Raw genomic sequence first — 12,709 nt, forward strand, 5'->3', positions numbered from 1 at the left:
CATCCTTGTGAGTTTGTTTCCACCGGGATCTGCCCCCATGAAGAGGCCAAATGACACATTCTCTCTATGACTAAACGACCAACAGACTGAAGCACATAAAGAGGCGCTTGTTGCCAACTGCTTACACTTTAAACTCTGTCGTAACAATCGCTTTCACTCACCTGCCCTGGTCTCAGCGTGGCCCTCCTCGCCTGCACCAGGAAAACCCTTTAAAAACCGAGCTGACTTGTCCTCGTTTTCCAAAGAAACTGCACTTTCCCAAACAGGAAATCCAGCTGGATAAGACAAAAGTACAGTTTTAGACCCCAAAGATGTGAGGTGCAAAAAAACGGAGGTTACAACAGAGATCAGTGATGCCAACACCCTTAATGCTTGAACTTTCCGCTGCCTGGTCTCAAATGCTCAGCCTTTTTCATGAAGGGTGTGAGTGGATGTTACTTTCCCCTCAATCCTACATGTCATAGCCTCTCAAACTTACAGACCCGCTCAGGTCTCGTCACAGGATGTCTCCAGTCCAGGCACTCAGATGAGTCATCTGAGATTCTTTATTCAACATGCACACGGCTCCATGAATGGTTTATAGAGTCAGTGACCTCCCATGGGACTTCAGGGGGGAGCCTGTGCTGGCCGGGCATCTGGCACAATACTAGCAGACAATATGAAAATGTCACTTACCCAGTGTACATCTGTTCGTGGCATTAGTCGCTGCAGATCCACATGCTTTGTATAGTCCGCCTTCTGGTGTTGGGTCGGAGTGTTACAAGTTGTTTTTCTTCGAAGAAGTCTTTTCGAGTCACGAGACCGAGGGACTCCTCCCACTTCGGTTCCATTGCGCATGGGCGTCGACTCCATCTTAGATTGTTTTCCCCGCAGAGGGTGAGGTAGGAGTTGTGTATCTTAGTAATAGTGCCCATGCAATGGAATAAATAAGTATGTACTAAATGTTAAGTAATGTATTTACAAGTTTACAAATATTGAGGACTACTTCCAAACGGCTACAGGCTCCCGGGGAGGCGGGTGGGCGCATGTGGATCTGCAGCGACTAATGCCACGAACAGATGTACACTGGGTAAGTGACATTTTCAGTTCGGTGGCATGTGTAGCTGCAGATACACATGCTGTGCACAGACTAGTAAGCAGTTATCTCCCCAAAAGCGGTGGTTCAGCCTGTAGGAGTTGAAGTTGTTTGAAATAAAGTTCTTAGTACAGCTTGACCTACTGTGGCTTGTTGTGTAGATAACACGTCTACACAGTAGTGCTTAGTAAATGTGTGAGGCGTAGACCATGTTGCTGCCTTACATATTTCGTTCATTGGAATATTTCCCAGAAAGGCCATGGTAGCACCTTTCTTTCTGGTTGAGTGTGCCTTTGGACTAATAGGCAGTTCTCTTTTTGCTTTAAGGTAGCAGGTTTGGATGCATTTTACTATCCATCTAGCAATACCTTTCCTGTGTGAGGTTTTTGGAAAGCAATAAATAGTTGTTTTGTCTTTCTAATTTCTTTTGTCCTGTCGATGTAGTACATGAGTGCTCTTTTAATGTCTAACGTATGTAGTGCCCTTTCAGCTACTGAATCTGGCTGTGGGAAGAACACTGGTAATTCCACTGTTTGGTTTAAGTGGAACGGTGAGATAACCTTAGGTAGGAATTTTGGATTTGTTCTTAGAACCACTTTATTTTTATGAATTTGAATAAATGGTTCTTGTATGGTAAACGCCTGTATTTCACTTACTCTCCTTAGAGATGTGATGGCAATGAGAAATGCAACTTTCCATGTTAAGTATTGAATTTCACAAGAATGCATGGGTTCGAAAGGTGGACCCATGAGTCTTGTTAAAACAATGTTGAGGTTCCATGAAGGAACAGGCGGTGTCCTTGGTGGTATGATTCTTTTTAAGCCTTCCATAAACGCTTTAATGACCGGTATCCTAAATAGGGATGTTGAATGAGTACACTGCAGGTAAGCAGATATTGCTGCGAGGTGTACTTTTATGGAAGAGAAAGCTAGATTTGATTTATGTAAATGTAGTAAATATGCTACTACGTGTTTTGGAGATGCATGCAATGGTTGAATTTGATTATTATGACAGTAACAAACAAATCTTTTCCATTTACTTGCATAACAATGCCTAGTGGATGGTCTCCTGGCTTGTTTTATGACTTCCATACACTCTTGAGTGAGGTTTAAGTGTCCAAATTCTAGGATTTCAGGAGCCAAATTGCAAGATTTAGCGATGCAGGATTTGGATGCCTGATCTGTTGGTTGTGTTGTGTTAATAGATCTGGCCTGTTGGGTAGTTTGACATGAGGTACTATTGAAAGGTCTAATAGTGTTGTATACCATGGTTGTCTTGCCCATGTTGGTGCTATTAGTATGAGTTTGAGTTTGTTTTGACTCAATCTGTTTACTAGATACGGAAGGAGAGGGAGAGGGGGAAAAGCGTATGCAAATATCCCTGACCAATTCACCCATAGAGCATTGCCCTGGGACTGTTGGTGTGGGTACCTGGATGCGAAGTTTTGGCATTTTGCGTTTTCTTTTGTTGCGAATAGATCTATTTGAGATGTTCCCCATATTTGAAAGTAGTTGTTCAGAATTTGGGGGTGAATTTCCCACTCGTGGACCTGTTGGTGATCCCGAGAGAGATTGTCTGCTAGTTGGTTCTGGATCCCTGGAATAAATTGTGCTATTAGGCGAATGTGGTTGCGAATTGCCCAATGCCATATTTATTGTGGCACTGGGTCTTGGAAAGGCCACCCTTTGTTTAAGTTTGTACTGTTCCACCACAGAAGCGAGAGGTATGTTTGGCGGTCTATCAACACCAGATCTTGCATTTGACCCTGTGCATGTGACCATTGTGATGCTAGGCACTGTTGTAAGGGCCGCATGTGCAATCTTGCGTTTGGGACAATGGCTATGCATGATGACATTATGCCTAGGAGTTTTAATACCATCTTTGCATGTATGTATTGATTTGGATGCATGGCTTGTATCACCTTTTGGAAATTTTGAACTCTTTGTGGACTTGGGGTGGCTATCCCTTTTGATGTATTGATTGTCGCCCCTAAGTATTGCTGTGTCTGACACGGCAAGAGCTTTGACTTTGCATAGTTGATGGAGAAACCAAGTTTGTAAAGGGTTTGTATAACAAATTTTGTGTGATGTGAACACTTTTGTTGCGAGTTGGTTTTGATTAGCCAATCGTCTAGGTACGGGAACACATGTATTTGCTGCCTTCGGATGTGTACAGCTACTACTGCTAAACACTTTGTGAATACTCTTGGCGCTGTTGTTATTCCGAATGGCAACACTTTGAATTGGTAATGTATTCCTTTGAATACGAACCTTAGATATTTTCTGTGCGATGGATGTATTGGTATATGGAAATACGCATCTTTTAGATCTAATGTTGTCATGTAGTCCTGCTGTTTGAGTAGTGGGATAATGTCTTGTAATGTGACCATGTGAAAATGGTCTGATTTGATGTAGGTGTTTAGTGTTCTGAGATCTAGTATTGGTCTGAGAGTTTTGTCCTTTTTTGGTATTAGGAAGTACAGTGAGTAAACTCCTGTGTTCTTTTGTGCGATTGGTACTAATTCTATTGCATCTTTTTGAAGTAATGATTGGACTTCTAATCCTAGAAGGTCCATATGCTGTTTGGACATTTTGCGTATTTTGGGTGGGACGTTTGGAGGGAGTTGGAGAAATTCTATGCAATAACCATGTTGGATAATTGCTAAAACCCATGTGTCTGTTGTTATCTCCTCCCAATGTTTGTAGAATTGACTTGACCCACTGGTGTTGTGTGGAGGGGTTGAGTGACCTGTGAGTCACTGCTTGTTTTGAGGGGCTTTTGAACTTTGAAATTTCCCCCGGTTTCTTGGGAACTGGCCTCCTCTGTATTGGCCCCTAAAGCCTCCCCTTTGGTACTGACCCTGGTAGGTAGGCGGTGTTGTTTGTGAGGTGCTGGCTTGTGTAGCTTGCCCTCGAAACCCTCCTCTAAAAGTGTTTTTTCGAAATGTGCCAAATGTGCCTCTACCGTGCGGGGAATAGAGCGCGCCCATGGCTTTAGCTGTGTCCGTGTCCTTTTTTAATTTTTCTATTGCAGTGTCAACCTCTGGGCCAAAGAGTTGTTGTTCGTTGAATGGCATGTTGAGCACCGCCTGTTGTATCTCCGGTTTGAAGCCGGATGTGCGCAGCCATGCATGCCGTCTTATTGTCACAGCAGTATTTATTGTTCTTGCTGCTGTATCTGCAGCATCCATGGAAGACCTGATTTGATTATTCGAAATGTTCTGTCCCTCTTCTACCACTTGTTTTGCCCGTTTGTGGAACTCTTTAGGGAGGTGCTCGATGAGATGTTGCATTTCGTCCCAATGGGCTCGGTCATACCTCGCTAGGAGCGCTTGGGAGTTTGCGATGCGCCATTGGTTTGCAGCTTGCACTGCAACTCGTTTCCCCGCCGCATCAAACTTGCGGCTCTCCTTGTCAGGAGGTGGAGCGTCGCCCGTTGTTTGTGAGTTAGCTCTTTTACGAGCTGCTCCTACTACAACTGAATCTGGTGTCAGTTGTGCTGTGATAAAAGCAGGTTCTTTGGGTGGTGCCTTGTATTTTTTCTCCACCCTTGGAGTTATTGCCCTGCTTTTGACTGGCTCCTTAAAGATCTGTTTTGCATGCCTTAGCATCCCAGGGAGCATCGGAAGGCTTTGGTAACTGCTATGGGTAGAGGACAGGGTGTTAAAAAGGAAGTCGTCCTCGATGGGCTCTGCATGTAGCAACACATTGTGGAATTCTGCTGCCCTAGCTACCACCTGTGCGTATGCAGTGCTGTCCTCAGGTGGTGAGGGCTTGGTGGGGTACGTGTCGGGGCTATTGTCTGATATTGGAGCGTCATAGAGATCCCATGCGTCCTGATCATCTTGGCTCATAGTGGTATGAGCTGGTGATTGTGGCGGAGTTTGTACCGGCGATATCTGAGTTGCCGGTGGTGGAGAGGGTGGTGGAGTCACCTTCTTTGCCATTTTTGGTGGAGGTGTTGTTTCCTTGTGTTGGAAAATCAGTTTTCTCTTTCTTTTAATTAGGGGAAGTGTACTGATCTTCCCTGTGCCACTCTGTATATAGATTCGTTTTTGTGTATGATCTATATCAGTGGTTTGCAGTTCCTCCTCAAACCTGTGTTTTTGCAGTTGTGAGGATAATGATTGCTCCTCTGTGTAGGAGCTGCATTTAGGTTCGCTTGCAGGTCGTTTTGGCACTGAAATTGTCTCTTTTGTTATTTTCGGCTCCGACGAGACTTTTCTCTTTTTTGGGGTAGTACCCTCTCGGCGTCGACCTTCTTCGGTGCCGGTATCTTTGTGCCGAGCAGCTTCGGTACCGCTGTCTCGGTGCCGTGCAGCTTCGGTGCCACCATCTCGGTGCCGTGCAGCTTCGGTGCCACTATCTCGGTGCCGTGCAGCCTCGGTGCCACTGTCTCGGCGTCGGCCCTTTTCCACAGCACTTTCTCGATCCCGTGATTGCTGCGTGCCTGTGTCTCGGCCTGAGTCGGACGATTTAGTCCCAGACTCGCCCTTTTTCGGTGCCGACGTCCGGTCACCTACTTTATGGGTTGAGCCATGGCCTGTCGGCAGTGGCGTCCCCTGGGCTTTATGTGTTGTTTGTTTCGACGTCTTACTCACTGTTTCCTCGACGTCGAGTTCTTCTGAATCCGATTCGTGGATGGAGAATGTTTCTTCCTCTTCTCCCTCTTCTTCGAATCGGCGCTGTCCTGTCGGCGTGGACGCCATCTGTAACCTTCTGGCTCTTCGGTCCCGGAGTGTTTTCCTTGACCGAAACGCTCGACAGGCCTCGCACGTTTCTTCTTTGTGCTCGGGTGACAGGCACAAATTACAAACCAAATGTTGGTCTGTATACGGATATTTACCGTGGCATTTAGGACAAAATCGGAACGGGGTCCGTTCCATTAGTCTCGGTGTTGCACGCGGTCGGGCCGACCAGGCCCCGACGGGGGATCGAAATAACCCCGAAGGGCTACCGGAGATCTTCAAGATTCGGTGTCGATTCTAATCTACCCCGATACCGAATGAAACAATACCGACGAATTTTCCGTTGATTCTCACTATCTTTCCGACCCGAAACTCGGAGCGAAAAGGAACACGTCCGAACCCGATGGCGGAAAAAAAACAATCTAACATGGAGTCGACGCCCATGCGCAATGGAACCAAAGAAGGAGGAGTCCTTCGGTCTCGTGACTAGAAAAAAGACTTCTTCGAAGAAAAACAACTTGTAACACTCCGACCCAACACCAGAAGGCAGACTATACAAAGCATGTGCATCTGCAGCTACAGATGCCACCGAACCTATATTTTCTAGGACATTTCTAGGAGTGTATTTTTTTACAGAGAAATATTCACAAGTTACAAACCCAACCCAGAGAGTGAAAGATTGCACAGTAGCGAGTCCTCTCGGCGACTAGTACAACTGCTGGCGAACAGCGGAGACATGCTGCGGTGTGAGTTGGTGGTACACAGGCCCTCGTGCCTGGGGATACGTCTAGACTGCATTGCACAGATGTTGCACTGATGTCATGGTGGTACAGGGCACACCTGGGCCCTCACACTGAAGGAAACAGTCACTCGCAGATGCTCCTGGGTGTAATGATCTGTGCAGATGCCTGCAGCACAGACACGGTGATTGCGTGCAGACCATTTTATCACAAAAGCAAGTATGGAGGCACAAGAGGCTCACGGTTGTACGCAGACGCTCTCGGAAGAACCATGGGTCGAGTGGTGTACAAACACTCACTGACCCACATTAGCATTGCAGCCAGTCACAAATTTGTCAGGGTTGTCACTGGTGCATCAATGTGCGATGGGGCACAGCTGCAGGTTTGTTGGGTTCTGACAACCCTGCGGCTCTAGCTAGATGGTCTTGGAGCTCAGGCTCTTCTTGCAGGAAAGCGCTGACTTTTTAGTTCCCAGGCAGTCTGTCATCTTTTCCTAGGGTTGCTGCAGTTCAGCCTTGGCCTCAGTTAACTGGTATAAATTCTACTCCTCCAGGGATGTCAGGCAATGATTGAGAACCTGGTTCCAGCTTCCTGCACACATGTCCTCCTCGACATTCTTCCAGCAGGAGAACTATCACTCAGGCTGCGCAATGGAACCCAGAATCCGTCCAATCAGATACTGGTGGTGGATCTCGGCTTCTCTAAAAGAAGACAGGATACGAGTGGGCAGGAAGGCCGCTGCTTTGACTACAATGTGTGGTTCTGGCGAAACACTGTCCTACGGCATCCGTTCAAGTGTTGCCACTTTCAGGCCACTTGCTGACCCGCTGGGAAAGGCCTGTTGTCTAGAGCAGGTGACTGTAAAGGACCCTTCCTGTTACCTTCAATGCAGGTGAATTTAAATGAGACACAAACCGAGCTTAGCTCTTCGGTGGCTTCTGGACAGAAAAGGGAACGGAAAACAGCAGAGCCGGGGTGGTAATCAGGGAAGGGGGAGACATCATCAGTGACAGCCGCTGGACTTATGAAGCATCCTACAATATCAGTGCAAATACGTGTACACAGAGGACACCCCCTCTGTGAATCCCCCACCTCTCATGCACCCATGATTTACTCAGTTAGTTGCACAAACCACATGACAGCAGTCACTGGTTTCCACAGTGCGAGGACAGCAAAGGTGACAGGACTACGCAAGCCCACAGTTCGAGTGGCCTCATAATTCAGATGAGGCTGATAACAAGATTCACTGCACATCGGAAGGATGTGCTTTGTGGGGTTACCGCAGGCCCATGATGTTTCACCCGGAGATTTGTCCTGCTGCTAACATACAAAGTCTCAGGGTAAAATACCCGGACACACATGTGAAAACCAGCAGAACGCCTTGCAGCCCCACACATCCAACAAATACTTGTCATTCTTGTGACGTCACTTGTCCCAGGAACACTGGAACTTCCGTTAACAGTGCTCCTAGGGAAGGCATGTAGCAGGATTATTCTGGGCCACTTGCAGAGACAGCTGTTGAGATACTGGAAGAAAAGACTTCTTCACTCCATCATCAACCTACAGTGCTACTTGCATCCTCTTGGGGTGCAACAGTCAATGCCACCTAAGCCTCCCTGCACTTTTCAGAAAGAAGAACACAGGCAGAACAAGATCCAGAGATCTACAGGGGATAACAGCATTTGGGCCATGTGACGTCAGCCAGACAAAGGATGGTTGCCACTGCTGGAGACCCATCAAGAGAGTTCCATTTATTCTTTAGGGATTATGGGGAAGGGCTGGGATGGGGCAGAGGGTGCAGTGTCAGAGAAGGTTCCCAACAAGTCAACACTAAATGGAAATATTCTGATTGCACTGCGCAGCTTAAACTTCACAAGCAGGTGAAAGTAAAAAGGATTAGTGCCGCAGGATAACAGAATAAACATGTTTGCTCTTTCTATTGCCTCCGCAGGTGAAGACTCGATTTATCAGTTTGTCAATCCTCGGATTCTAGTCCACAGGCACTATGAAGAGTTCTTACATACACTTTGCATGCCCACCACCGTTCACTCACTCGAGGGATGATCACTCTTCTCTCTTCGCTGGAGGTTCTGCTGGAGCGCGGGATACAACTGTAACTCTTGTTCCTTTGTTAGGGAGAAAGCAGCCGTCACAACTGGAAAACCTGTCGATAAAGCAGACATATGAACTATTAAAGATGGTACGGTCGACCAAAGTGTACAGCGAGAGCACAGGCCCTAACATAGCGCCTACTGGTAATGCCAAGCGCTGCTACCAACCTAATAGGATCACTGCGATGCCTGGAAGGGTCTATGCTTTCTTGTAAGAAGATTAAACTCACATGAACTGGCACTGTTGCAGCTTCCTGCTTCATCTGAGTGTTGCCGCTCTCCACAATCTGACTCCTCCTTGTGAGAGATCCTGAATAGGACATCAGGAATGACTTCCGGGAGAGACGCTGCACAGATAAACAGACAGGGTTACACACAAGAGCTCGAACCAGTCTGAACCGGGCAGCAGGGTTCAAACTCTTCATCTTCATCCACTGGCTTTTGTGAACGTTCAGACGGATTGGTTGGTGCAAATGTCTTTGACTGTGGCAGACGCCTGCAGCAGCACAGCTTGTTCTGGAGATCCTGGACATCACCCGACACAGCCCCATCTCCTCCCACCTCGGAGACCTACACTGGCTCCCAGTCAACAAGCGCATCACTTACAAACTCATGATCCACACTTACAAGGCGCTGCACAATATTGGACCAGCATACCTCAACCTCCGCCTCGCCTTCTACGTACCCAACAGATGTCTCCGTTCCTCCCAGCTCGCCCTTGCAGCTGTCCCAGAGATCCGGAGTAGCTCAGTAGGAGGAAGATCCTTCTACCTAGCAGCCTGGACATGGAACGCGCTACCCCTCAAGCTCAGGCAGGCCAGATCAATGATGCAGTTCAGAAAGGACCTCGAGACTTGGCTCTTCGACTGAGCAGCACGCCCACAAACAGCGCCTTGAGACCCTATGGGTGATTAGCCGCGCTTTACAAATCCATGATTGATTGATTGAAATCAGCTGCCGGTGCTCCTCAGGGTGTAGAAAACGAACACTCACCAAACCCACCAAAACATGCATTCTGCACCTGGGGCATTCCACCTTTAAAAGGAAAGAACCCCACAATGAGGTACCACTAAGCACACAGAATATTCTCTTTCCACGAGGACACCCAATGGTCTCTCAGGAGCACAAAACTGTTCAAGTAACAATCTGGTGTCTTTCAGAAAATCTTACTGAATCAGGGGTCAGGATGACTAGTCACATGCAAGCCAATCAAACTGCTGGAACATCCAGCTCTTTCAGCCAATCAGACAGGTCGCTGGCACTCACTCAGAAGTGGCCCCCAAATTCTGGCCAATCGGACTGTCTGAAGTACCCAATCTCTTCCTGGAACACATTTGCTGGAATACTGCACACTTCTCAGTGCAGATAAGAATAACAGTTTCCTGTGGTTGTGAAATCAAGTTCCCTCACACTCACCATTCTTAAAAGACAAATCCAAAGAAAGCTAGAGGCGAATCATAAACTAAACCATGACATGATGGGGGCCAATCTTAGAACTGTTCTTCCCATCATGTTAACTCAGTAGATGCTTAGTCCCAATCAGTTTACCTGAGCAAGTTAAAATTCACCGCAAGAGAAACAGCTACGTGTGACCACGCAGGCCTTGCCATCTCCGCCACATACATGTTGTACACAGACCTACTTACACGAACCAGGCTCCTGCAGCTCGGTGTGCTCTCCAGCGCGGGACACTGGCACGTACGAATCCTTTCCTCTATAAACCTGGAGTAAATTATCCGGGTGGACAATCTGGTAGCCTGTAATGAAAGACGGGAAAGATAAGCACTCTATTTTTAATTTTCTTTTTATCTAGTCTGCTCGGATTTATTTGCATAAGATTCAATTCAGCAAATTATCGCAATGTTAGCCAAGTGACTTTAAAATCTTTACAACTGAAATTCACACAGTTTCAATAGCATTCAAAAGAAGTATACATATATAATTAGACAATGGAACATTGCTCTAGAATTATGTTTACATTTGTGACATCTAGTCGTATTGTTAGAGTGACCAATCAATATCCGGGTATCCAGCTCCCTCCCCTCCCTGACTAATCAATATCCGGGTATCCAGCTCCCTCCCCTCCCTGACCAATTAGTATCTGGGTATCCAGCTCCCTTACCTCCCGTAACAATCAATATCCGGGTATCAAGCTCCCTCCCCTCCCTCACCAATCAATACCCGGGTATCCAGCTCCCTCCCCTCCCTCACCAATCAATACCCGGGTATGCAGCTCCATCCCCCCAACACCAATCAATACCCTGTATCCAGCTCCCTTCCCTCCCTCACTAATCAATACCCAGTATCCAGCTCCCTTCCCTCCCTCACGAAACAATACCCTGGTATCCAGCTCCCTCCCCTCCCTCACTAATCAATACCCAGTATCCAGCTCCCTTCCCTTCCTCACCAATCAATACCCGGGTACCCAGCTCCCTCCCCTTCCCTCCCCTCCCTCACCAATCAATACCCAGAATCCAGCTCCCTTCCCTCCCTCACCAAACAATACCCGGGTATCCAGCTCCCTCCCATCCCTCACCAATCAATACCCAGGTATCCAGCTCCCTTCCCATCCCTCCCTCACCAATGAATACCCAGTATCCAGCTCCCTTCCCTCCCTCACCAATGAATACCCGGGTATGCAGCTCCCTTCCCTCCCTCCCCAATCAGTATCTAGGTATCCAGCTCCCTTCCCTCCCTCACCAATCAATACCCAGTATCCAGCTCCCTTCCCTCCCTCCCCAATCAGTATCTGGGTATCCAGCTCCCTTCTCTCCCTCACCAATCAATACCCAGTATCCAGCTCCCTTCCCTCCCTCACCAATCAGTATCGGGTATCCAGCTCCCTTCCCTCCCTCCCCAATCAGTATCTGGGTATCCAGCTCCCTTCTCTCCCTCACCAATCAATACCCAGTATCCAGCTCCCTTCCCTCCCTCACCATTCAGTATAGGGTATCCAGCTCCCTTCCCTCCTGTAACAATCAAACCTGGGTTTCCAGCTCCCTTCCCTCCCTCAACAATCAATACCCGGGTATCCAGGTCCCTTCTATCCCTGACCAATCAGTATCTAGGTATCCAGCTCCCTTCCCTCCCTCACTAATCAATAACCAGTATCCAGCTCCCTTCCCGCCCTCACCAATCAATACCCGGGTATCCAGCTCCCTTCCCTCCCTCACCAATCAGTATCTAGGTATCCAGCTCGCTTCCCTCCCTCACCAATCAATACCCAGTATCCAGCTCCCTTCCTCACCAATCAGTATCTCCGTATCCAGCCCCCTTCCCTCCCTCACCAATCAATACCCAGTATCCAGCTCCCTTCCCTCCCTCACCAATCAGTATCTAAGTATCCAGCTCCCTTCCCTCCCCCACAAATCAATACCCAGTATCCAGCTCCCTTCGTTCCCTCACCAATCATTATCTGGGTATCCAGCTCCCTTCCCTCCCATAACAATGAATACCCAGTATCCAGCTCCGTTCGTTCCCTCACCAATCAGTATCTCGGTATCCAGCTCCCTTCCCTCCCATAACAATCAATACCCTGGTATCCAGCTCCCTTCCCTCCCTCACCAATCAATAACCGGGTATACAGATCCCTTCCCTCCCTCACCAATCAATATCCTGGTATCCAGCTCCCTTCCCTCCCTGACCAATCAATACTCAGGTATCCAGCGCCCTTCCCTCCCTGACCAATCAATATCCGGGTATCCAGCTCCCTTCCCTCCCTCACCAATTAGTAGCTGGGTATCCAGTTCCCTTCCCTCCCTGACCAATCAATACCCGGGTATCCAGCTCCCTTCCCTCCCATAACAATGAATACCCAGTATCCAGCTCCGTTCGTTCCCTCACCAATCAGTATCTCGGTATCCAGCTCCCTTCCCTCCCATAACAATCAATACCCTGGTATCCAGCTCCCTTCCCTCCCTCACCAATCAATAACCGGGTATACAGATCCCTTCCCTCCCTCACCAATCAATATCCTGGTATCCAGCTCCCTTCCCTCCCTGACCAATCAATACTCAGGTATCCAGCGCCCTTCCCTCCCTGACCAATCAATATCCGGGTATCCAGCTCCCTTCCCTCCCTCACCAATTAGTAGCTG

General features: G+C 48.0%; 1 protein-coding gene across 1 annotated transcript in view; it reads right to left on the reverse strand.

Moving 5' to 3' along the window:
* LOC138303495 (zinc finger protein 398-like) overlaps positions 1-12,709 on the reverse strand; it is a 41,400-nt gene that overhangs the window by 13,272 nt on the left and 15,419 nt on the right. Inside the window, exons 3-6 of the mRNA XM_069242674.1 lie at positions 10,260-10,370; positions 8,844-8,960; positions 8,556-8,666; positions 162-275 (exon numbers count right to left, since the gene is read on the reverse strand). Of these exons, the coding sequence (XP_069098775.1) occupies positions 162-275; positions 8,556-8,666; positions 8,844-8,960; positions 10,260-10,370 (453 nt within the window). The remainder of the gene's footprint in view (positions 1-161; positions 276-8,555; positions 8,667-8,843; positions 8,961-10,259; positions 10,371-12,709) is intronic.

This window comes from Pleurodeles waltl, chromosome 7, assembly GCF_031143425.1.
Source record: "Pleurodeles waltl isolate 20211129_DDA chromosome 7, aPleWal1.hap1.20221129, whole genome shotgun sequence".
Taxonomy (NCBI): Eukaryota; Metazoa; Chordata; class Amphibia; order Caudata; family Salamandridae; genus Pleurodeles; species Pleurodeles waltl.